This window comes from Rhinolophus hipposideros (assembly GCF_964194185.1).
Source record: "Rhinolophus hipposideros genome assembly, chromosome: 19".
Taxonomy (NCBI): Eukaryota; Metazoa; Chordata; class Mammalia; order Chiroptera; family Rhinolophidae; genus Rhinolophus; species Rhinolophus hipposideros.
The window spans coordinates 20,000,202-20,027,142 of NC_138065.1; the positions used below are offsets into that span (position 1 = coordinate 20,000,202).

General features: G+C 37.3%; 1 protein-coding gene across 1 annotated transcript; it reads left to right on the forward strand.

Moving 5' to 3' along the window:
- The first annotated feature begins 422 nt into the window (after window positions 1–422).
- DBT (dihydrolipoamide branched chain transacylase E2) lies at window positions 423–26,798 on the forward strand. Its single transcript, XM_081026048.1, has 11 exons — window positions 423–586; window positions 5,604–5,727; window positions 7,598–7,673; window positions 9,497–9,678; window positions 13,022–13,143; window positions 16,143–16,359; window positions 17,219–17,385; window positions 21,926–22,003; window positions 23,211–23,402; window positions 23,536–23,607; window positions 25,433–26,798. The coding sequence occupies exons 1-11, from the start codon at window positions 536–538 to the stop codon at window positions 25,598–25,600; spliced, it is 1,449 nt and encodes a 482-aa protein (XP_080882174.1). The 5' UTR covers window positions 423–535; the 3' UTR covers window positions 25,601–26,798.
- Window positions 26,799–26,941: the final 143 nt, after the last annotated feature.

The window sequence follows — 26,941 nt, forward strand, 5'->3', positions numbered from 1 at the left end:
ATTTCAGTATAGACTTATGACTCAACGAGTGGTACAGAGAGCCTGGCTACAAAGTATAGAAATGTTCCGTTTTCTCTAATAAGGCACTTACAATACAAGCTGAAGAAAGGATACGTTTTCCTACTCATCCCTCCGGTCTTACTTCATACAACTTTCTTCAGGTAAGTGCCCTTCCTTTGTGTTCCCTTAACATTTTCAATTTCCCTCTATTACATGGACTACAAAGATAATCGTTGGTGCACATGTAATTACTACACAGCAGTGCCTTGTCCAGTACAGTCCTGAAATTAAATTTGGACTGCTCTGCTCCCCACTTCTTCCCTCTCCCATTGCTCTGTTTCTTTCTAGCGGAGCCCTCCCCATTCCCCTATGTTCTCTCCTGCCCCGCCCCGCTTCCTGATTGGCTGACCGGTGGGAGGCTCGCTCCTTCGCTCTCAATTGGCCTTTAAGGGGAGGCGCGTTTCCCTGCTCCCAATAGGTCGCAGGGCAGAGGCAACTCTTCCAACCGCGGAGAAGTTGTCATTTCCGGAATAAGATGGCCGCAGTGCGCGTGCTGAGGACCTGGAGCCAGAGTGCTGGGCGGCTGGTAAGCAGGTTTGCGCAAATCTGAGGTCAAGAAGGAGTGATTTGTCCGCAGTCATCCGGGAGAAATGTGTTACTTTGTCCTCCCAGTGCCACGCGTACTGGGCACGCGTGATGCAGAGGTGGAGGGACGTTCGTAAAAGGAAGGGCAGAGAAGGTGGAGAGCTGACGGGTCTGGAGACCCACTCCCTCCCCTTACCGAGGCGCGGTTCTGTCATGACTCGGTTGTTCTCCCACTCCGTCTACAACCCCAGGCTCAGGCTAGCCTTTGGTCCCCTAGAGTTTCATTGAGCACCATCTGGGTGCCGGGCAGTGTGGTAGGCACTGGGGATACAGAGATATATTCTTTAAAATTTATTGGGGTAACAATGGTTAGTAAAATTACATAGGTTTCAAGTGTACAATTCTGTAATACATCGTGTGTATATCACATTGCTCAGCACTCAGAGTCAGTTCTTCCATCACCACATATTTGACCCCCTTTACCCTCTTCTTCCATTGAACACCCACTTAGTGCCAGACATTGATAATAGGACCCCTGCCCTCAAGGAATTTAAAACCTAGAGGAAGAGACACTCAAGCAAAGCATAACACCACAGGTACTTGCCTCGGAGCAGAGAGGCTCGAGCTTCATTGTACCTGTCTTGTACGTCTGCACCAATATTTTTCAACATTTTTCTCACCAGAGTTACGACCCACCACCATCTCCCCTGCAGTTCCCCCTTTTCAGTCTTTTAGCACCAAAGAAGTCACATCCCGTAATCATAGTGTTACCGGAGAGTGAGTCTCTCTTGGTGCAATGTCCAGGTTCTTGGCATTTTGAGCAAAGAATTGAACGAGACACAGAAATAAAGTGAAAGAGTAGTTTATAAGAAGAGATAACACACTTAAAGGAAAAAGGAGCGACCCAAGCAGTAGAGAATGGCTCAAGGGCCCAAGGTGGAATTATTAGGAGAAAAAGTACACTCCAAAGAGTTTGGAGCGGGCCGAGCAAATGAAGAGGCTCAAAAAGCTCTGACTGGTGAGGACTTGGAGTTTGTATCCTTTTTTCTCTAGAATGGGCTGTTCCTTTGCAGGTGTGGAACCACTTGATTGACACCTGTGATTGACAAGAGGCTATTACCTCATTTTTTTATACTACGCAGGTGTGAGTGGCCAGTTTGCTCTAGTTGTTCCTCATAGGGGTAGGTAATTAAATGAAAAGGGGAAGTTTAGGACAAAGAGGGGAGATCTTTTAGGAGGTTGAACACTATGGGTTATGCAGGAATGCAGAGACCCAATGCCTATCTCTAACTGCCTGCCTTGTTTTCCCCTTGAGAGATGTGATCCCTATAAAATCTCTTTGGGAAGTTGAGGGACAGGAGGTCTGTTTTTCTGTATCTGCTTCCTGCTGGGCAGGGGCATAGAGCTGTCCCTACCTATTGGGGGATTCACCGAGCTGTCGCCCTATCTGATCTCAGATGAGAGGAAGGGGTCCCAAGATCCACCTGGAAGACCACATCGGCTTCTTTGGTTGGGACTGGCAGTCTTGCTGGGGAATTCTCTGTATCCTCAAGGCCCCTAAATGAGGAAAAATAGATTTTAATTAATAAATCTGTTAGTTCTATAGAGCCTGTGGCCATTCAACCATTTAGGTGGCGTCAGTTGTCCAGGAGCTGGGCCCAGAATGGGTTGAAAGACTATTACGCTTCAGTGACTACAATCAACAACTATACTGGTGGTGGGGGGAGGCGGGTGTGTGTGGGGGGAATGTTAAAACCTATTTGGTTTCTGGGATGGCCAAGCGTTAAGTCCGGAATGGCTTGGGGGATGTTGGGAAGTCACAGGCTTTTAAGTAGTTATCTGAGGCAGGGGTGAGAAACATCCTGTGATTCAGGCTAGGAGCAATCTTTAGGATTCAGAAACTGATTAGAAGAGTAATCAAAGCCAGGAGCTAAGGAGCTAAGAAAAGCAGATTTAAAATTTCTATAGTGAGGGAGGCTTAAAACTTTTGTAGTGAGGGAGCTCTCCCATATCAATAGTGTTTCATTCTATTTGCCTGGCGTTTTCTTCCTGGGTACCCTCTTCCCTAGATCTTCCTACAGTTGTCATTCCTGATCTTACAAAACCTTTCAAGAGCCTGCTATGCACCAGGTACTGTGCTAGGCACTGAGGATGCGCATATGAATAAGACAGACACCATCCCTCTCAGAGATTATAGCCTTTATGTTACAGCCTTATGGTAGAGGACAGGGAGAGACAGAGGTAGACATTAAACAAGCAATTTCAGCACAGCATTGTGAGTGCTATGATGGGACAAGTGCATACAGCTATAGGAATGGTCTTGGGGGTCAGGGAAGAGTTCCCAGAGGATACTGTATAACTTGAGATTTGTAAAAGATAATAAATAGGAGGTAATCAGGAAAAGAAAGCTCTTCTCAGCAGCACCTTACTAGGCACTGACCTCCCTTCTTTTGAGAACTCTCCATCCTTGGCTTCTGTGATACCAGCTTCCTGCTATTTTTCTTTCTACATCTTTGAACACTTTATCCCAGTCTCCTCCTCTTTCCCTGCCCAACTTAAATATTGGTGTTTCTAAGGGTTCTGACGTTGGCCCTCTGCATTTCTTACACTTTCTGGGTTACCTCGTCCACTTTTAATTTAGTTGCCATCCATTGCTGATGATTCCTAACGTCCCCCAGTCTTCCAGCCAGCTCCACTTCAGAAACGTATAACCGACTCTCCTGGAAATCTCCATTTGCAGGCATGTCTGTTAGGTGTGTTTCAGCTGTGAGTAATAAAATCCAAGCAATACGTAGGAAATTAAGTGTCTGCATACAAAGTATTCCAAAGTTCGATAGCAGCTGGCATAGATTAAGTGGCTCATCATTATCAGGGTTGTCATGTGGATTTTCCTCATGGTTACAAGAGGGCTGCTACAATTTATCTGCTAAGTTTTAAGCTATTTTAGTTAGGCTTTATGTTAATAGCCTGAATGTTAATGTTAATAAGCATAACATATAGATATTACAAAGATTAATTGCTTTAGAATGATCTCTTAAAGTAAAGCTAAGTTGTATGATTTAAGATTATTCGTGTTTTGGGAACAGGATCATCAGTTTTCCTTTGCCTTCAGAAGTCAGTAATAGCTTGGAAATTAAGATGGAAAATCATGTAAAAATTTAAATTTATTATTTCTGTCAGTAAGCCAAATTTTTATATTATTTGCTAATAAGATAAACCAAAATTCTTATTTACAAATATGTATTATATAACATGACTATAATTCATAATATGTATTATAACTTAAATTTTAAGGGCTCATCATCACTAAAGTATAAACTGCATGTGATGTAGTTAGTTAATTAGGTATTAATAACATTGAAATGTTAACTTTCAAAATAAAATATTTTACCTTTCAGACACTTAGGTTTTTTGTTTGTTTGTTTTTTATTAGTTTCAGGTGCACAAAACAATGCACTAGCCAGACAGTTCACCCCCCACAAAGTGACAACTCCCCTCCCCCAATCTACTGCCCCCCTGACATCGTACATATCTATTACAATTCCATCAACTCTATTCCCTATGATGAACTCCATATCCCGTGACTATATATATATATATATATATATATATACATATTAAATTATAGTTGACATACAATATTATTCAGCTTCAGCTTCAGGTGTACAGTGCAGTGGTCAGGCACCTACACCATCCGTGAACTGGTCTCCCTAATAAGACAAGTGCCCATCTGACACCCTACAAAATCTTTACATTATTGATTATGTTTCCCAAACTATCTTTCGTATCAATGTGGCAATATTGTAGTTACTAATTTGTGGTTTCTAATTCCCTTCTCCCTCATCTCCACTCCCCTCCCATTTAGCAACCCTCAGTTTTTTCTCTATATCTCAGAGACTGTTTCTGTTTAGTTTGCTCATTTATTGAGTTCTTTAAATTCCACATATACACTTAGGTTTTGATATATCAAGGTGAATACATTCATGCCTACTTATTTCTATAACATATCTTTAATTATACTAAGATGTTATATAAAATAGTTAAATCTACAGAGTCATCTGTAAATTATGATAAAAACTTTGCTATTGTTAAGCTAAAGGCAAAGTGAGAGGCAGCAAGCATTTATTTGAAATCCAAGAAGAACTGCAATTCTGGGAAGCTCTGATTCAGGCAGAAACCCAAATAGTGGTCCTATTAGAGGTGAAGACCAGGGGTATTTATGAGAAAGGGAAGGGGAATAATTACATGAATAGAAGGAAGGAATTTCTATAGGTGCAGAGAAGCAAATTTAGTGATCCTACTTCTAAAAAATGTCTTTAATTTTTAGTCAGGTAGTCATTTCTGTGTTCTTGTTATCTTTGCAAACAGTTGTTTGGAAAACAATGCTGCTGTAGGCCCCGTCCAAAGGTTATTTTGTCCACTTTTAACATTCCAAAGGTTTGAGGAGTAAGACAGGTGTACAAGCAGTTCCTCTGGAATAGCAGCCCTGACTCCATTTTGAATTGGCTCTGTTTGTATTATTTTTTTATGGTATAATACAGCACATTTTCCAGTGTCTTTAGATACTAACAGTCACTTTTGAATTCTTTAGTAGTTTTATTTCAGGAAGTCTTTAATGACTCAAGTGCACCTATAAGCCAATGTATTTATACAGAATACATTGTTAAAAATGCCTTTCCTTTTTCATAAGGAATTTTAGGCAAAGATCATAATACATATAAACAAATCTGACTCTAAGTGTATAATTTTACTAAACAAAAACAACAAAATGTTCTCTGTGTACTAGGGTTGGAAGTCCTTTGATTTCTTCAACAGAAATACTTAAGAAAACCAATCTTCATAAACTTGATTGTCACTGATGCCAAGTATTATGATTTGGGCCTAGCTAATTTCGTATTGTTTATATTATGATATTCGTTGTTCTACTTTTAGAATAGACTTGAAATTCAATATATACTTACAGAAAGAAGCCATTAAGATCACTTATAAAAGCATTTACTTTTTTGTTTCATCTCTAGATTTGTGTCCGCTACTTTCAAACATATAGTAATATTCATATTTTGAAGCCAAAATATGTGTGTTTCTTTGGTTATCCTTCATTCAAATATAGTCATCCACATCAGTTGATGAAAACAACTGCTGGTAAGTATGATATCAAAATAGCCTATATAAAATAGTATTTTGTATCTTAGTACTTTTTTTCTAAGTAACTAGAGACTTATCAAAATAAAATAGTTGACCTTTTTTTTTCCTAGCCTGGCCCTCCTTGCTCTTGATACATGTATCCATTTTTCCACCCCACTCCCCATTCACACACTCCTTTAATACTTGTGTCTTCATAATGTTGGGAATGGGTTGTCTTGGGCTATCTGTTCTCTATTGTCTGATTCATCTAAGTGCAATAGTCTGCACTGGTACCACTTTCTCAGTCAAGGTAAATTGTTGACTTAATAGTCTGTGAACTTGCATTCGCTGTATTATTGTTTGATGAATGAGGCACTTAATTTGTCCTGTCTGGATGGCATGATAAAAGTAGCCTGAGGCGCTCGTAAGTAGAAAGTTCTCTGGCTTGTACCATTTAATTACTTTGCCTCGACTTTGAGGCTTGTGTTAGATTTGGCAAGGACACTAAAACTTTTTTTTCTGATGTTAGATTTAGAACCCAAACAAAGAACCCTAGAATTTTGTTATATCATTAACATTTTGACAGATAGTTGGCAGCTTAGTCTGTGCTAGCAATGAAAAATTGAGGGATTCCAGGCAGATCTAACCCCTGAGATCAATCAGTCCTTCCATGACTTTTATATGTCGTCTTCCACAATATCCTAAGATACACATATCTTTGCCATTGTTTTTTTTAAGATTTCGATTTTCAAAAGTTGATCTTTTCTCTTCTCAGAGAAAATAGAGGGCATTCAAGCTCCCATGTCTAAACAGTTATCATGAGCTTTGGGTTCTTGGTTTACCAATAACTAGCTGTGTAATTTTAAATAAGTTCCTTAATTTCTCTCTGTGTCATCATCTGGGAAATGGGAGTATAATCATAGTATCTAACCCATTGTATTGTTACGAATATAAATTAATTCAACACAAGTATTTACTGGTCACCTACTATGTGCCAAGACACTGTTGTAGGTGCTTGGGATACATTCTCTTCCTATATTCCCTGACTTCGTAAATAGTTAGAAACCTGAAGCCATCCTGATTCCTGTCTTACCTGAAATTGATTACCAAGATCTATTAGTTTTACATCTTATGTGTTTCTTCTCCTTTTAAGATAGCTTTGAAAATATATAAATATATTAGTTCCATACTTCAGTTTCTTAACCTGCAGTAGATCCTAATTGTTTTGTCTTCTACTCCTTCCCCAACTCCATCTATGACATTCCTGCCAGAAAGAATTTTTTCAAAAATTATAGATCTGGAATTGCAGATGGGACTCCCTATTAGTTAATTACTGCTGAATAACAACCCTCCCCACAATTTAGTGGCTTAAAGCAACTATGAGTTATTATTTCTCAGGATTCTGGGGGTTGGCCTGGCTCATGAATGTGACTGATCTTTAGCCACTAAGAATGAGAATAGTTGTATGAAGTCAAAAGAGATTTAAAAGCAGTCCCTTACTGGTTAGTCCAGTTTCATAACACAAAACAAATAGATCCAGTGGCATCTCCCTTAGTACAATATCATGCTCTATATTCTGTTCATTACTCTTGTTTCAAAATCTCATTTGCCAAATGGATCTTCTACACCCTTGTAAAAGAACATTATTTTGGAAGTTGGAAAACGAAAGCTCTGTCGCTGTGTCAGTGGGTCTGTCATTGATTAATTTGTTTAAATCTTTGATGGTTATTAATGATGGTTATGCTTTCTAAAATTATGAAATTCTTTTTTAGCTATGAAATGGAATAATTTCTGCCTCTGCTTGAGAATATTTTCTATTTTACATGTAAAAGCATCTCTTAGCAATATGTTACATATTTAATGAGATAATTTCTTCTTGTCTTTGAAGCTCTACAAGGACAGATTGTTCAATTCAAACTCTCAGACATTGGAGAAGGGATTAGAGAAGTAACTGTTAAAGAATGGTAAGTTATTCTGAAAATAAAATGTAAGTAAATGTTAAAATAACTAGAATAAAAATAAGTAAGAATCTATTTAAATTGAGAAACTTCTTTCTGTATGTTTTTTTTAATGCAATAAAACTAGTTTGTGTTGCCAATATGCTGGTGATACAATTCATACTTCACAGCATTTTATTTGATGTGATTTATGAAGGATTGTTTTTCCCTCTTTTTAAAAACTCCTTTCACTGCCCAACCCTGATTTCACTAAAAGAAGAGAAATTAACCTCTAAAAGATGACTATTGTCAGTGTTCTTGTTGCTTTTATGGAGGAGAATTCCAGAAGGGCTTACTCCACCATTCTAGAAGTACAAGCCCATATATGTACTTTTAAACCTAGTTTCCATGTCATGGGTGATGTCTAATTATGGACTGAGAACTGGTTAAGACAGGAAGACAAGGAATAAGAATGACTGAGCACTTACCTTAATGAAGAATGGATGGTGATAAATTATAAATTTGCTAGATTCATCAAGAATGGTATTAGTACTGGGGCAGTCGGGTGGCTTAGTTGGGTAGAGCCGAGCTCTGAACAACAGGGCTGCCAGTTCAATTCCCGCATGGGATGGTGGGCTGTGCCCCCTGCAACTAAAGATTGAAAACGGTAACTGGACTTGGAGCTGAGCTGTGCCCTCTACAACTAGACTGAAGGACAATGACTTGGAGCTGATGGGCCCTGGAGAAACACACTGTTCTCCAATATTCTCCAATAAAAAAATTTTTAAAAAAAAGAATGGTATTAGTACCAAAATGACATGCTTAAGGTTTGGTCCCATTCCTCCTGTTCTATTTGCTATGCTGAGAGTATCTAGGGGAAGCTTCTAAAGCATACCTAAATGATTATGGTAAGTGATAATGGGGATGGAGGGATTGATATACAAGGACAAGGACAGGGTAAAATAACTAGAAAAAAGACTGAGCAATCGCAAGCAAAATTCATGAAATTATAATGGATGTGTACTGGAAATATCAAATTTTTAAATTAATTCTAGAAACAATAGGCATCCCTTAAAGTTTGATAAAGGCTAATAAGACAGTAAAAGGAAAAAACACATTTAAGATACATTTTTAGGGCCGGCCCAGTGGCTCAGGCAGTTAGAGCTCCATGCTCCTAACTCCAAAGGCTGCCGGTTCAATTCCGACATGGGCCATGGGCTCTCAACCACAAGCTCAGCTCCTTGAGTCCCGCAAGGGATGGTTGGCTCCGCCCACTGAAACTGAGATTGAACAGGGCACCTTGAGCTGAGCTGCCGCCCAGATGGCTCAGTTTGTTGGAGTGGGGGCTCTCAACCACAAGGTTGCCAGTTGGATTCGAGTTCTGCAAAGGATGGAGGCTGCAACTAGAAACGGCAACTGGACCTGGAGCTGAGCTGCGCCCTCCACAACTAAGACTGAAAGGACAGCAACTTGAAGCTGAATGGCAGCCTCCACAACTAAGATTGAAAGGACAACAACTTGACTTGGAGAAAAGGCCTGGAAGTACACACTGTTCCCCAGTAAAGTTCTGTTCCCCTTCCCCAATAAAATCTTAAAATAAAAAAAAAATACATTTTTGGAACTTCTTCTAAGGACTACATGGGACAGAAAAAACTGAAAATTTAATTAAATTTTTAGATGATAGATCTATGAATGGTTATTAAAACTTTAGTATTTCTTGGAGATACATCAAAGAAATTCTGGACATTATAGTCTTTTCTGGAACATTCTTCAGTGTACCGTCTGGGACTAAATACTGGGCTTCATGGATACTGGTCTAATTTAGTGTGGCATTTGTCTTTTTCTTTTAGGTTTGTGAAAGAAGGAGATACAGTGTCTCAGTTTGACAGCATCTGTGAAGTTCAAAGTGATAAAGCTTCTGTTACTATCACCAGTCGTTATGATGGTGTTATTAAAAAACTGTATTATAATCTAGATGATATTGCCTATGTGGGGAAGCCATTAGTAGACATAGAAACAGAAGCTTTAAAAGGTACTGTAAATGTATTTATCTATTTTGCCAATTGATTACTGCTGTCCTTTTGTCATTGGGTACCAACTAAATGTGATGCTTACTTTTAATAACTTACAGGATTTGATTTGGGAGTTTAGAAGCTGAAATCAGAAAAATAGAAAAGGTCCTTTGTGATGCAGGATTATCTTTTGACCAGTTACCATGTTAAAAACATGTACAGTAACAATTATATGGAGTCCCAGTTTCTGGAAACCTTAGTGTTCAAAGAAGCAACGGGCTCTCTCAGGAATTAAAGATTCAGGCCTTGAACGCTTGTCACTAATAACAAAAGTTGTAATAAGCAAATATTAAATCAAACATAATGGGATTGCTGTTTGCCACTGATACAAAAACAAAAAAGCACTCTCATCAGTGGTGCTTCTGAAAGCCAAACTTCTTGAAGAGAAGTAGAAGAGAAAAGAAGGAAAATAAAAATGAAAAGTTGAGACTAACATTCAGAAGAAGCAGCAACCTTGGCTTACAAGCAATACCTGTCCTGACAAAAGGGAATTACTTCATTATGAGAAAGTTACAGAGGAAAACTAAAATTGTGGGCTGTTCCAGTGGTGGCACACAGTTGGTTCTATACCCCAGAAGGTCTTTACAACCTCGCTGTGATACACCAACATTATGTCATCTAGGAAACAGCTTTCATGTTGGGGGCTGGCAGAGCGTAAATTCTGTGATCCAGCCCTAACCCAGCAATCTATCCATAAGTACTGAGATAAAGACATTTCAGTAGTGTCATTTAGAAGTTTAGAAGGTGTCTGAATTAAGAGTCAGGCGGCTGGTTGACTCTTAGTCTTTATACAGTGATATAATTACTATTATAATCACACTTTGAAATTTGTAAAATGTTTCGCACTTATGATTTGACTTATTCTTATGCATGAGTATTCCAGTTTAACAGATTAGTTAGAAAGGTTGGGTGATTTGCCCAATGGCAGCGACAGAGCCAAGTTTAGAACTCAAATGTCCTGAGTCTTTATCCAGTAAGACAAGCTGCCTCCAAAAGCTGGCAGATCGCTTATTGCAGCCTTCCTATTATTTCTTTAATTTATTTTATTATAAAAGGATATTGCATTGTAGAAAGTTATAACATATAGAAAAACAAAACTAAGAAAATGAAAACATTCCTCCTACTCATAAATCACCACTCTAAACACATTAGTGTATATCATTCCAGAAATTTTTTTTAAACAAAATTATGTCTCGCACTATAGGAGTTGTATTCCAGCTTGTTTGACCAGAAAGAAAATTTGCTAGGGCTGGGAACTAATGGAAACAGAACAGAATAAGTCAGCTGTAGGATTGAATTCCAGCTCTTCACAGTTTATTAGGTGTATGACCTTGGGCCAATCTCTTCATCTTTCAAGCTTTATTTTTTTTAATCTATAAAATGGGCTTAATAACACCTATCTTATAAAGTTGGAGTGAACATTAAGATATTGCATATGTAGTGCAGTATTTGACATATAATAGGTGCTTGTGGGGGACAAAAAATAATTTTCCCTCTATCCTCTGAGTTCTTAACTGAGACCCCTGTAATAAAAGACAGATTAACGAGAAAAATAGAAGTTTATTAATATGTATAGTTGGTGTAAATCGAAGACACCCAGGAAAAAAATGAGTGACTCAAAGAGGTGGCCTGGAATTTGGGCTCAAATATCATCTTAATAGGGATAGGGGAGGAGGGAATGTAGGCCTCTTAGGGGAGAGTACATGATTTTTAGGTCAGATAACGAATGGGCCTTTAAAAAAAATAGATGGGATCTATGATCGTTTGTGACAAAGTTTGTCTAGTCTTCTCCCCTGTTGTAAGAATCAATTTTCCCTGGTAGCTGAAGCTTCTAGTAGGAAGATTTATGACTCTCCTCATCTGTCCTTCCAGAAAATCTGTCTTAGGGAAGATGAGGAGAGTTCAGAGGAAACAACACCCTGTGTTTGCTGTTTTTGAGGTGCCTGCAGCTCAAATAATCAGCATACAAAGTGGCATATTTTGGGGTGGCATGTCCTGAATTACAGTCATATTTTTGGGTGGCGTATTCTGCTATCCTTCATGTTCGATACAAGTTTTCTTCCCTTTTCCCTTAGGTGAACTTTGAGAGCTCCACTGGGCCAATTCATAGACTAGTGAGGAGGGATGAATAGATTGTCTTTCTGTAATTGCAGCAGTGAAAAAATTTTACTTGCTTAGAATTCAATGTCAATGCAAACTCAGTTGCCTACTGATTTTCAAAGGTTTGGTCTCCAATTCACTATATCCCACAGAGATTCTGCCCTCCAGCATTGATTTCCTAGCATCAGATCTTAAGAATTAAATGCTCTCAAAAACTTTTGTTGCTATTGTTGTAAAAATACATGCTAATAGCCCTAGATAGTGTTCTTATATCAGTACTCTAGTTAGAGAATAGATCAACCAAATTAGCATGAACCATGAAAATAAAATCTTCCACAGTATTCTTTAAGTCACATTCAAAGCAGACAGAAGTTTTAGATGCTATATTATCTTATGTCTTGGCATAGAATTAATCCCTGGTCATTCACAGAATGTAAAGGGATTTATGAGACTCTACAAGAGTAAGAAAAGATTTATTGAAAGTCAATGAGAGAGAGAATTCTAGCAAAGGGAAGTTTTGCCATGGCAGAGCCCGATAGGGACAGCTGCACTGATGAGGAGTGCTGGGGTTTTATATTTTTCCATGCAGGATGTAAGGTGCTTGTCATTTTGCATGGGGATGCTGTTACAATTGTTTTCTCCTGGGAACTGTTCTGCTCCCACCTATGATGGATGTACTGTGCTTGTCAGCTTGTAGATGCAGTGCTAGCCAGGGGATTCAGAGATAAGTGTATATATAATGTTTAAGCTCCCTCCTGCCAGCTCTCAAGCTCGCTCCTGTTAACTCTTTACTTGTCTCATCATCTTAGGAAAATGTTTGTCACCGATTTTACATGATTCATTCATGTAATTTACCTCACATTTGATTCTTATTTCATGCTGACGAGAAATTTATTAGGAAAGTGTTTAAAATACATGTTTTAAAAGTTAGGAAAAAACTCTCATTTTGTAACTTGTAGCTGGCTACATGATTTTAACAGAAATGAAGTTAAAACCAGTTAATAATAGTCATTAAAAAATACCACATACCAGTATCCCCCTCTATACACACATTCTACCCATTTGTTTTTCCATTCTGAAATAGCCCAAAATTATGCTTCTTGACTATAAATTGAATTTATTTATATATTGTATGCCACTAACTTTTTTTATAAAAAGAAAACAACGTTCTCAACTAAAGAGTAAAAATTTGCCTTGTTACAGATTCAGAAGAAGACGTTGTTGAAACTCCTGCTGTGTCCCATGATGAACACACTCACCAGGAGATAAAGGGCCAGAAGACACTGGCAACTCCGGCAGTGCGCCGCCTTGCAATGGAAAACAATGTAAGTTTTCTTAATATTTAAGTGGGAGATCACTTAGAAAGTATGTATTTGTGTCAAATTAGCCAACTATTCCATGATGAGATGGCTTAAATTGGGGTTAAATAAAACATCAAAATGCCTGTTACTGAAATGTGATAGTTACATAAAAGTACTCGTGAGAAATGAGAAGAAAATTGTGAATTTATTACTTATTTTAATTGAGGAGTGTGATTTTATTCTTTCTTAGAGTCTAATAACAGTCAGGGCTACCATTAATGAGCACTTGTATACTAGTATCTTAGATCAGGTGACCTAGAAACACAGATAGAGATTGGGTATGGTTGACTGATTCATTGATTGAGCAATTGAGTGATTGATTGAAAGAGTGAACACCTTTACTGGGAGTGAGTTTAGGGAAAGGAAAAGAAGGGAAATGGGCTGGGCCAGGCCAGGATGTGGTCTCTAGGATGTGACCTGAATCAGGGAAGGTGGGGATAATCCTAGAATAGTATTGCCTTGAAGCAAGGAGTCTGGCCTTTTGCATTCCCTTATCAGCCAGTCCTTGGTGCTTAACCTCTAGGGCAAGGTGGCTCCCAGGTGATAAGTATTTTTATAGTATTTCCTTTAATCTTCACAACTCTGAGATAAGGGGGAGAGGTCATGTAACTGGTCCAATGTCATACAGCTAACACTGGTGGAGCCAGAATGCTGAAGTGAATCTCTATGACTCGATAGCCAGAGCTCTTCATCACTGTATACTTCCTCAACAATTATCGCCTTCATTATTTGAGCACGTATGAGCTAGACATTGTACAGACATTATCCCTAATCCTCACAGTAACTTTGCAAGGTGGTTTGGATTATCGCCCATTTTGCAGGTGAGAAAGGGCAGCAAAGTTAAGTTGCCTACAACCAAGTAAGTAGCAGAACCGGGGATTTGAACACAAATATGTCTGGTTCTAAAGCCTGAGTTCTCCCCACAATGCCCCACAGTGGAGGCTTTTTGTTTGTCTGATTTTGAGAGAAGTAATTAAGTTACACTGGGAAAAGAACACAAGTTTACATTTGGAAATATGTATTAAGAGTCATTAAAATGTTCATCTCCCTTCAACCAGTTATCCTACCATTGGGAAATTATTCCAAGGAAATAATTTAGCATACATTCTTCCAAGTGTTTTATAGCCAAAATTTAGAAGGTACGTGTGTTCAAAATCAGGGAAATGCTTAGGTAAATTATGTTATAAACCCTTAATGACAATTTATTAACCATTAAATGTGTTCAAATATGAAGGCTATTTAAAATAGAAAATAGAAATAATAATAAGGAACATGAGATTGTTAAGGGCATCAGATGAGATAATGATATATTGCTTTGGAAGCTATAAAGCATTTTACCAATGTTTTTTCTTAATTTTATAGAAGGACTAGCTGTAGAAAAACATGATTTGGCTTTCCTATATCACTTCTTAAAGATGTGTATAATAACTAGAGTATTTGTAGAATTACTACAAATAAAATTGTGGATGGGTTCTTAACATCACCTTTTCTTTTTTTGCAGTTTGCGTATTTATGAATTGAATTTGTTTAAAATTAAAAAGCAATGGCATTACAGTTGTAACTACCTAAAAATTATTTGTTTAAGTTATCAGAGTTCATTTGTTAAGAACTAAATGTTTGAACTATAAAGTCCTTTATTATTTTGAGGTCATCCTTAAAGAAGCACTAATACAAATGAAGCAGGACTTAGTTCTGAGAAATTAACTAATTCACAGTATGTATGAGGATATCCAAGCTGTGTGTGTTTTTATTTAAATAGAACTAAATTTAGTGAAAATATTTCATCTCTGTAATCAAACATAGAAAGCAAATAAGTAAAGCCAGATTATGTTTCGAAAAAGTATCATGAATGTCTAGTAGAAATTGGAATTATATCATCTATGTTCATTCTGTAAAAAGCAATAATAAAACTTATGTATTTGACCCTCAACTTGGGCTAAGGAAGTCAACATTCCAAATATGCCTCAAGAAAATTAAATTCAGTGTTTTGTACTGATATTTCTAAAACAATCATCAGAAAACAACTAATTTGAGAGAGCTTTTGTATGATGATTATTTTACTATTACATGTTTACTGATAGCCAAGGTCAGAAAAATTGGTCTACATTTGTTGTAGTGTTTAACTCTTCTTTAAACTCAGTTCTCCTTCCGTTGTCTCCAAAAATAGAAAAAAGTCAAATAAGAATAATGCAAGAAATTTTAAAATAGTTGATAATTTAAATCTGTAAGTTTCCATAAATAGCTATGGATTATATACTGCATCATTACCACATGGGCAAATGAACAGTATGTACAAAAGTAACATGATGACTTACGAAGGGGAGCTATAATTTATAGCATTCTATTAAGATAATGAAAATGGTATTATTTCTTTTTTTTTTTACTTTTTTTTGGGGGGGAGGGGAACAGGACTTTATTGGGGAACAGTGTGTACTTCCAGGCCTTTTCTTCCAGGTCAAGTAGTTGTCCTTTCAATCTTAGCTGTGGAGGGTGCTGTTGAGCTTCAAGTTGTTGTCCTTTCAGTCTTAGTTGTGGCGGGTGCAGCTCAGCTCCAGGTCCAGTTGCTGTTTCTAGATGCAGGGGGCGCTGCCCACCATCCCTGTGGGAGTCCAACCGGCAACCTTGTGGTTGAGAGGACGCATTCCAACCAACTGAGCCATCCGGGAGCTCAGCGGCAGCTCAGCTCAAGGTGCTGTGTTCAAGCTTAGTTGCAGGGGGCAAAGCCCACCATCCCTTGCGGAACTCAAGGAATTGAACTGGCAGCCTTGTGGTTGAGAGCCCTCTGGCCCATATGGGAATCGAACCGGCAGCCTTCGGAGTTAGGAGCATGGAGCTCTAATCGCTTGAGCCACCGGGCTGGCCGCTGGGCAGAGATATTTTTAACCCTCAGTTCATTAAATTCTATTTAGAGGCCTTAATGATGGATGTATTCATTTTTAGCATTAAAATGTGTCATTTTTTAGATTAAGCTGAGTGAAGTTGTTGGCTCAGGAAAAGATGGCAGAATACTTAAAGAAGACATTCTCAACTATTTGGAAAAACAGACAGGAGCTATATTACCTCCTTCACCAAAAGCTGAAATTATGCCACCTCCACCCAAACCAAAAGACAGGACTATTCCTACAGCAATATCAAAACCTCTGGTATTCACAGGCAAAGACAGAACAGAACCCATAAAAGGTAATACGGACAGCACTGTAAGGTAATAGCATAATTTATTTGGGGGGAAGCTGCCTCAATAGGTCCATGTATATAAAATGGTGTGTTAATTCCTACTGAAAAGTTCAAATTCAGCATATAATTTCTTTTTAATGATGAAATAACAATTTTTCCAGGAAAAGTTTCAACTTATACTGTTAATTTCTGAAGAGTCATATGTTAACACATTTCTTGGAATATAAACTTGTATACGAATAATTGTTCTGTTTGAAGACTCACTCAGGATATTTTACATATTATTTTTAGTTAGCTTTCAAAATAACTATTTCTGATTTGTTATTTATAAACTCATAGGATGATAACTTCCAGAAGAGTGATTTTGCAGGAAAGCCGCTGGGTAAATGTATAGCTTGCATCCTTTTAAATTTTTTGTACACCACAACTTTGAAAGCAGTTACCTGTTACATTACTATACTTGATACTAGGTGTTGTGCTGCAATCAGTGCTTCAGAATTGAAATTAGTGGCTTTCAAATTATGTAATGAAGATGGTAGCTCCAAAAGGAACAATGTAATTGAGAGTAAAGAGCAGTAGAGAGCCTTCTATTTTAGTAAAAAAAAAAAAAAAAGGGGGGGGGATTTAAGAATTTTAATCAATTATATACATATTTAAGTCTTTTGCCACGACAGTCGGATATATCCAAATGAATATGTCTGAAATTTTTATACATGAAATAATGTTATTTATATACAAAACAGTTCAAATTATTAAATGCATAAAATAGTCAAAATATCAACTTTTTGTTTTTTGTGGATTTCTGACACATTTTGAAAAAAACCTTAAAATCAGTTAACGCAGCGAAAGAGTTAATGTTTTCCAGGCTTTCAGAAAGCCATGGTCAAGACCATGTCTGCAGCCCTGAAGATACCTCACTTTGGGTATTGTGATGATGTTGACGTTACTGAACTGGTTAAGCTACGAGAAGAATTAAAACCCATTGCTTCCGCTCGTGGAATTAAACTCTCCTTTATGCCCTTCTTCTTAAAGGTGAGATTTCATTGATTTCACACAAGGGTTGAGCAGGACATTTAAATTTTGTTTTGCAAATATGCAATACGTTAACTGTGGGTTTGAATAAAAATTACTTCTTACCGTATCACATAGAATGTGTCTTACCATATTGCTTCTTACCATATCACATAGAAGAATGTACAAGCACATGCTTTCTGTGTTTCATAGGAATTTATAAAATTGAAATTTGCTAGTCATAGTTTTATCTACTTACCTCTTTAAACTAGGTGAGGACTGTCCTATCAGTTAGATAAAGCATTTAATTCTGAAAGGATCACTCCAGCAAAGCCCTGATGTGAACAAATGTGAGAGCTGGTATTGATTTTGCGTGTCACTGACATGTATTTACTTTCACTTATTTAACAAACTTACATTGAGGTTTCTGGGAATCATTTCTAGTACTAGGCCTTGGGACCAGTATAAAATGGAATAAGACCAGACCATCCCTTGACCTTGAGCAGCTCACAGTCCAGTTCACATTAACCGCCACTTATGCAGCTGCTACCATATGCCTGACCCCGTACCAAGCATGCTATATAAGTGATTTCTTTGAATTCCCAGAATAACCCTGACATGTAAACATTGCTATCCCCACTTTCCATTTAAGGAAATTGCGGCCCAGAAAGTTGAGAAACTTGCCAAGGATTTATAGCTAACAGATGGAGAAACTAAGTTTTAGGTTCTGGTCCATTTTACTCAAAAATAACAGTACTGTTGTCTCTAACTTCAGTGTGACTTCCCACTAGCCCTTTCTCTACATTGCACCAAGACTGATCTTCGATAAATCAAATTATTTATTTACCTGATTCTTTTCAATGGTTCCTTTTCATTGCCTCCAGGATATTTTCTTAACTCCTTAGTGTGGCATACAAATATTACTATGACTCTGCTGCCTACCTCTCTGGTCCTGACTCTCAGTCACTCCCTCTGTTGTAGTCAGATTAAGTAAGCTACGCATACGAGCAGTTGCTGGAATATGCAACTCACCTGAAGTGTTCCCTCCTCCCTTGATCAAATACATGCACATCTTAAGTACCAAAGTTTGTTCAGGTGTAGCTCCCTCCAGAAGTTTCTGTGGCTGTCATATTTTGAGTTAAATACCCTTTTGTTTTCCTTTGGAATTTATCTCAGTGTATTACAAGTGTCTACTCAGTTGTCTCTTCACTGGACGCTGAGCCTCTTTAGGCAGAACTGTTCTTTATCTCCATCTTTTCAGCAACTACGCTAACAAGCAAGTGGATGCTCTATAAACAGATGTGATAGATGTCAATAAATTACAGATCTGGACTATATTACAGCTATAGAGTCATCTGTAGAGGCACGACAATTGAAACACGTGGATGAGATCACCCAAATTGTATGTGAATGAGAAGAAAAGAAGGCTAAGGGTTTTACATCACTGTTTAAGGGGTAGGTAGAAGTTGAGTTGGCAAAGACAATGGAAGAGGGTAAGTGGTGTCAGTGGTCTGATGAGAGGAAAACCAGGAAAAAGCCACTTAGAAGCTAGGTATACCTATTGCTACTTAACAAACCACCCCTGAAGTTAATGGTTTGAAACAATAGGCATTTATTATTTCTTATGAGTCTGCAGGTGAGCAGGACCAGTCTGATGATCTTGGCAGAGGTCATTCATATGGCTCCAGACAGCTAGTAGGTTGAGTAGTGGCTAGCTGGTGTAGGATGGGCTCGACAAGAATGACTCATTTCTCTTCCATATGTCTCTCTTATCTTCCTAGTATACTAGCCTATATATAGACTCATAATACTGGCAGGGGTGAAGAGAGGGAGCACAATTTAAGCATTTTTTCCAGCTCTGCTGCATTGGGTTTACTCATTGACCAAAGCAAGTCACATGACTAAGCTCAGAACTGGCTTGCCAGAGCATTACTACCAAAGAGTGTGTATACAGAGAGGTGTGACAGATTGGGGCCATCGATTCAGCCTGTCACACCAAGAGAGAAGAAGAAAGTTTTAAGAGGGAAGAAGATAGCAGTCATATCTTCTGCATAGAAGATAGCATCACAGAGGTTAAACAGAATAAGGGATGGGAATAGGCTATTGGATTAGTAATTAAGAGGTCCAGAGTGGCCTCAGCCAGAACTGATTGAATAAAGTATTGTTGGGGTAAAAGCTTGCTTGCAGTTATTTGGAGAATGAGTAATGTGGGGGAGGAAAAAATAATTTTCCTCCTATTTTTCTAAGTTCTTCTGCCTGGACTAATAATCAAATAACATGAGACAGCTTAACAGGAGAAAATGACCAAATTTATTACATATGTACATACGAGGGCTCCATAAGAATATGCGACTCAAGAATGGTAGTTAAGGTTTATATGCCATCTTTAGCTAAGGAAAGATGATGAGAGTAGTGGTTTGGACTTCAGAGGACAGAAGGCAATTCACTTGGAGATAGGAAAGCAAATGTTTGGTAAATAAATGTTTCCTGGGCCATCTGTAACAATGAAACACAGAGAGAACTTTGAACATGGGATTTGCTAGGTTCCTTCTGTCTATCACACACTAGTTCATATTAAACTATAGTTGTCTATGATACTAGCTCCCTTCCTGGAAGAGGCCCTCTGAATTCTTTTAAGCAGTTAGGGGAAAGGTCAAAGGTTTTGAATCGTGTTTCTTAAAAATAACCAGCTTAAAATAATCAGTATCCCAAAAAGGCACATTCTGGTTTGGCAAACTCTGCTTCCTCTCAATAGAAATTGAGTTAGAAGAGGCTCTTTAAAAATCTGGTAAAAGGCAGACAGGGCGTAGGTACAGAGGGTAAAGTGGTTGTTTGGGGGAGATTGAGAAAAGGTTCCACCTGCTCCCTGCCTCTTGCAAACCCTTACGGAAAAAGAGCCGGAGAATGGAAGGTTAAAAATATCTGAGTAGGAAGGACTGTTTGAGCAAGGCTCTCACACTGGGGAAGAACAAGATGAAGACCCTATTGGAGAACTTGACCTTGAAGAGTGAGAAAGGAAGGAGCACCTCTATGTTTTAGACTGGGTTCCTCTTACTGCAGGGGTGTCCAAACTGCGGCCTGCGATCTATTTTTTATTGGCCCGCAGCAAATTCCAAAAATATATTTAGTTTACTTAAATAAACCAGGTGAGGCAATACGTACTTCACCTTGAGTGAGTGGCCCGGCTGTTTATGTATTTTACCGAATATGGCCCTTGGTGAAAAACGTTGAAAAAAGTTTGGACACCCCTGTCTTACTACTTTCTGGTGACAAGTCTGTTTCAGAGCAAGGATAGACCAGCTCTATAATATATTGAATTTGTTTTATTATTGTTTTTCTTCATCGTTCCAGTCTGAATGAAATACCTGATCTTTATTTTCACTTTTTTTTTTTCACTTTTTTTTTTCTGATCTTTATTTTGAAAATAAAATTTAGTATGCTTTATTTGTTTTAAAATAACTTTTTTCTGCCTATGTAAGTTTCAGAATATTTGGAAAATATTACAAAGTGTTGTACCAGGGAGAAAATGACCTCTAATCCTTGGACATACAACTTGGTTTGTGTTTTACAAAATATAAATTATACTCAAAATACTATTTTTATGTGTCACACTTTAACCTTAGTTATATTTTATATAAAGATTAAAGTTATAGTTACCAAAATCAAATGCTTGAAAATACTTTCCTTAACTCTGTAGTTCAAGGATATGATTTTTTTTTCTGTCAAACCACTGAGCCACTGACAAAAATAACATTTAACACACAATGCATATAAAGAAGTGTTAATTGGACTAGATGAGGGTACAGGGAGAGGGAATTCTTTTTAACGACAAACTTAAGCATTTTTAGTTTTCCTATTTTTAAAATTTAATACAAGGCATGATAACCAAATGCAATATGTGAACCTTATGATTAGCTCCCAGATGGGCAGAGAAGCAGCTATAAAGAACATTTTGGGGACAGTTAGGGAAATCTGAATATAGACAGAAGAGGAATGGTATTAAGAAGAGAAAAAAGGGAGAGAGAAGAAGGGAGAAGGCAGAGCGGAAAGACATAAAAGTGAACTCCCGGGGGATGGGCTTTAAAGTACATGTGCGCTAGCTCTGCCCTTCACTTGACCAAGGACACCGAAGGAACACTAGCCTCTAATGGTCGGTGCTCTTGAAAATCCTTGTCACTTGTTCTTTTTACACCGGGAAACAGCTTTACTGCCTTTTTGAACTACAGGTTTGCTTGTCATGAAAATCTTCAGATTCTGCATGTAAGGAAATCACTTAGAATTTGGGCATTTTCTCTGGTACTTTGGTCAGTCTGGATCGTTATTTTGAAAATCTTGATGCTTACAAGCTACCTGACTACTTTATCTTTTATTCTTAAATGGTTAGGGGACGTAGGTCCATACTGCTTGAAAGTAATACGCCTAGGTACGCGTAGACTTGAAATTAAACTCCACATAAACAAGAGTTTTCTCCCTCCTTCCTTTACACCTTTTCTTATTGCTTTGAATCCCTTACCTTTCTAAGTTAAAAGTGCTAAAGTTGCATTTTCTTTCTGTTGAACAGGCTGCTTCCTTGGGATTACTACAATTTCCTATCCTTAATGCTTCTGTGGATGAAAACTGCCAGAATATAACATATAAGGTTGGCTATGTGTTGTGAAAATGTTCTTGTTATAAATAGAAGATGAGTACAAATGTGTTTGTCAGAGCAGCTTCTATTGTACCTCACATAGTGATCCTTTTTAGACAAATTAAAGGTTTGGGATAAAATATTAAACTGAAGTGTAATTTGCTATTGTAATTGGTTTTACTAGTTAATAATTATACTGTTCAGGTATGCAGATTTTCATTTTCAAGCCCTGTAGGTTTTCTGCTTAAAATAATGGAAATATATGACTGTGAGGCAATGAATTATGTTACCCATCCTATGTATCCTTCCCTGAAAAAGAATAACCTCTCAAAATGGATTTCCTGCAATTTTTAAAACAAGAGTAATTTAAATGAGAAAAGTAACGGAAGTTTGAATTCTGTTTGAGTGAACTCTTTTGTTTGGAGTGAAAGTTTAAGACTGAGAACTCTTTTGGGGATGCCAATCCTTACTTATATTACTCACTAGAAATACACAAGCGGAAGTGAGCTTAGATATTCTGAGATCTAAACCTTCCTGTATGTTTACTACAATTTCCTGATTAAGTATATACCAGTTGCAAAAAATTCAGACAAAATGATGTTTACCTTCTATTCAATGACCCTAAGATAATTCACTGTTTATGTTGATATATGCATTCTTCCAGTATTTTTTATTTTTTATAAACCTTTAAAAAATATATACGGTATTATACATAGTTTTTTTTAACATTGTAAAAAATTTTCTTTTAACTTTTTTCTTTTTCATTTAATATATTATGGACATCATCACATGTCAATAAGTACAACTTTGTTATTTTGTTTAACCAGTGACTTATTATAAACATTTTGATTATTTGCAGTTTCTCAAATTTACAATCTGAAGTCAACATCCCTGTGTATGTATCTCTACATTCGTCTGTATTTATCTCCTTAACACAAATTTTTTATAAATGTTGGTATGTATTGTTAAATATTCTCCATAAAGTCTATGCCAGCTTACATTTCCAGTAAGTGTTTGGAAATAGCCTGTTGTCCTATATTCTTACCAACAAAAAATTATCTTTTTCAAAAAATCTTTTTCAAATCCTTTAAAAATCTTTTAAGTCATCACCAGTCTGGTGAAATAATTTTTGGTATTTTTTTTTTTAAGACAGTGAAGGTTGATCCTTTCTTTCCTGTTAGTTTATGAAAAGGCCTACTGTATAATTTTTTTTTTTCAGGCTTCTCATAACATTGGGATAGCAATGGATACTGAGCAAGGGCTGATTGTCCCTAATGTGAAAAATGTTCAGCTCTGTTCTGTGTTTGACATTGCCATTGAATTGAACCGCCTCCAGAAATTGGGCTCCACGGGTCAGCTTAGCACCACTGATCTTACGGGAGGAACATTTACTCTTTCCAACATTGGATCAGTGAGTAATAGTAATGTTCAGACTTATAAACCATATCTTAAGGTTTCTGATCATATGCTCAATTAAAAACATAACATTTCATTTGCCATTTGTTCTTCAAAAGCTTAATTTTCTACTCTTCTCTTTTTTCTAGATTGGTGGTACCTATGCCAAACCAGTGATATTGCCACCTGAAGTAGCAATTGGGGCTCTTGGATCAATTAAGGTCTGTTTATTAAATATTTGAAAAAGAGTTTAAACAAATCGGGAGAGTAAACATAAAGAAGAATAACCATTTCTGAGGTTTTCCCCTCACTTTGTAGGTTTAGTGCAGTGTTTGGCTCAGTAAGCCTGTAATTTCTTCCCAAGCACCAGGCCTGCAATTCTGGTGGCTGCCTCTGTATAAATGGTATAATAGTAATCCGGGTTGTTTCTGTGTCCATTGTGGGTTATGCCCAGCACACTGTCTTTATAGAGAATCACAAATATAGCTAGCTAATCTGTATCTATCAAAATATCTTCATTTCAGAATATCAGAGACTAATAGTAAGCCAATTCAAATTATTATTTATAACAAAGTGAAACACTGTTTAGTTTTTTTTTTCCCCCCCTCAAATTTAACTCTGTTCAAGAACCATTGGGAGTGCTACTTTATAATGTAGATTTCTTGGCTTTGGGGACAGAGCCCCAAAGCTTACATTTTAAAACAAAACCTAGGTCATTTTAACATAGGTGATCTGTTGCCATGTTTTAGGAGAAACTAACTTAGAAAAAGGGTTGCAATGATTGTTAACCCTGGCTACATATTAGAATTATCTGGGTTTCTAGAAAAAAATGTCCAAACTCACCCCATACCAACTGAATCAGAATTTTGGGGGAAGGGGCTTGGATATCCCTATTAACTCAGGGTTGAAAGCCACCAGAGTTAAAACAGTAATGTTATGGATACCATTTCCAGCTCATCACAGCTCTTGCTGACTGCCGGCCAGCTCCAGGGAATGCTGTTGTTCACAGTCTTAGCTGTAGAGGGCACAGTTCACTGGCCCATGTGGGAATCTAACCCGCGACCTCAGCGTTAGGAGCACGGCTTACGAACCACCTGAGCCACCAGGCTGGCCCATGGATATCATTTCAATACCACCATTACTAAATGTCATTGTCACTATATTAACCTTGATTTTGATCTTCATGTTTTCAAAAGAATCTTTTTTTATTTCATTTTTTTAGTAATTCATATTTAATATATATATTTTTAAATAGCCTGCAATTCATAGAAATAAAAAAAAATAGGTCTGTTACCAAAAGCAGCTTGAGAATGTGGTTCTTAGCAGTGTGCCGCTTCACTGTGCCCCATAAGTGACACCTCCCACCACCCAGCATGCCTCCCCACTGCGAACGCCCTGCCTGCTCTGCTGCTCCTCCAGCACTGTAGTCACACTTTCTCTCTGTCTCTTTATCGGAGTATCCACATGGCTTGTTTCCTCACTGACTTCAGTAAGGAAGCCTTTTTGGTGAGGCTTTTCTGGTCCACTGCCTCAAAATATATGCCACCTCTCCTCGACTTCCATCCCCTGCCTACACTCCATCCCCTTTCCAAACTGCTGTATTCTTTCCTTTGCACTTTTCACGATCTGACGCACTCTATGTTTTACGTATTTCCCTGAATTGTCTGTCTCACCCCGTTAAAATGTTAACTCCAAGAGGGCAAGAATTATTTGTTCTGTTCACTGCTTTATCCCCAGAGTCTAGAACACTACCTGGTACATAGCAGATGTTCAGTCAACATTTGTGAAATAATTGAAATCGGAGTTGAAATTTCCTGTACATATGGAAATTGTACAGGGAACAGGAAACACGTTGGAGAAACTGAAGGCTTGAGGCACATAGTCAAAGATAAAGAAAGTAGGAGTTGGCATTTTCAAGCCCTTTGGGAGGGCCGTTTCTTTTCTATTATAAGGAGGGGTTTTGCCTAATCTTTCAGCACTACTGTTGCTCGAGCTTGCACTTTGAACAAGTGAAGTTTGACTCTTTGTTCTATTCCTTTTTCCTAGGCTCTTCCCCGATTTAACCAGAAAGGAGAAGTATATAAGGCACAGATAATGAATGTGAGCTGGTCAGCTGATCACAGAGTTATTGATGGTGCTACGATGTCACGCTTCTCGAATTTATGGAAATCCTACTTAGAAAACCCAGCGCTTATGTTACTAGATCTGAAATGAAGATTGATGACATCCTTGAACTTTTTGAGCTTCCAAAGAAAGTGTAGAGCCTAGCTGTGCCAGCACATGTTCTTCGTTACAATTTATATTATAAATGATTTGTATTGTATGATTAAAGTTCTAAGGCACAATATGTATCACTATTCTGTCACACTTTTTATTGAAAATGAATAATGGTGTACTAGTTCTTGGGGCTGTCACATTTTATAGGTCATAGCTTGACTTCTTAATACGGTGCTGAGGTCTTTGTGTTAATAGATTGAAACTGTCAAGAACTACAAAATTAACATTAATATAAGACAAGTAACCATATACAGTATTTGCCCTATTTTTTTCTTCTTATTTTGAACTGACTCTTAAAGAAAGTTTTCAATTATGCTTAGTTGAGAAAAGGAACTTATATACAAAAATGTTTTTCATTTCCCTATAATAATGCTAATTGCTGTATAATTATATAAAGTGCAATTATACTTAGTATTTAAGATATCCAGGAGTATGTTACTCTATACAGATCACCTGTAAATGTCTTATTTATATAAATTAATATCTTTTAAAAGGGAAAATTATAAGAGGTTACTAAAAATGCCAAATTATAGTTTTATACCCAGTAAAGAGGGAGGAGAGAGAGAGTCTAATGGGTAATTATGGACATTAAAATAAAAGAACAATTTATATAGACATGAAGCTATCATGATCATTTTGTTAGAGGCCTGCTTTAATCAGAAATAGCATCACAATGAATATTATCCAACATTTTGATTTGCATTCAGAAATTCAATTGTTAAAAATATTATCTAACTGAAAATTGCATGTTCAAATGAAATTATGGTTCAAATTTTTTTAATATCTACTTGATTGTTTTCATAATGGAAGTGATTAAATTAGAAAATAATGGATCAAATGAATGTTTTTTAAATTCAGATAATAACGGAGAGTTGCAAAGAAAATAAAATCATCCAGAATCCTACCACTATTAACATTTTGATCAATATGTCTGTATACATAGCTATTCTTTTTATAAAAATGAGATCAATTATACTGTTTTATAATTTGGGTTTTTTAATGTAATATTATATTATGGGTAACTTTAGATGTTAATAAACAATTCTACATTATACATTTAAATGGCTGCATAATACTCCTCTGTTGTTCATATTATACATTTAAATATTAAACACCTACTATATACCAAGCATGGTGCCAAGCACCATCTGGGCACACACTGCCCACTCACCCTACGGTCCCTGCCTTCATTAGGCTTACAGTCTAGTGGAGGAGACATATTATCATAAAAACAAAAATATAATTACACCTAAGGAGGCAAAAACAGGGTGCTATGAG

Bases quoted from the DNA above. Each gene is read 5' to 3' on its own strand.
- DBT (XM_081026048.1), top strand. From the start codon at position 536: ATGGCCGCAGTGCGCGTGCTGAGGACCTGGAGCCAGAGTGCTGGGCGG. The intron at 587-5,603 runs GTAAGCAGGTTT...TTTCATCTCTAG, and splicing joins GCCAGAGTGCTGGGCGGCTG to ATTTGTGTCCGCTACTTTCA. The intron at 9,679-13,021 runs GTACTGTAAATG...GCCTTGTTACAG, and splicing joins AGAAACAGAAGCTTTAAAAG to ATTCAGAAGAAGACGTTGTT.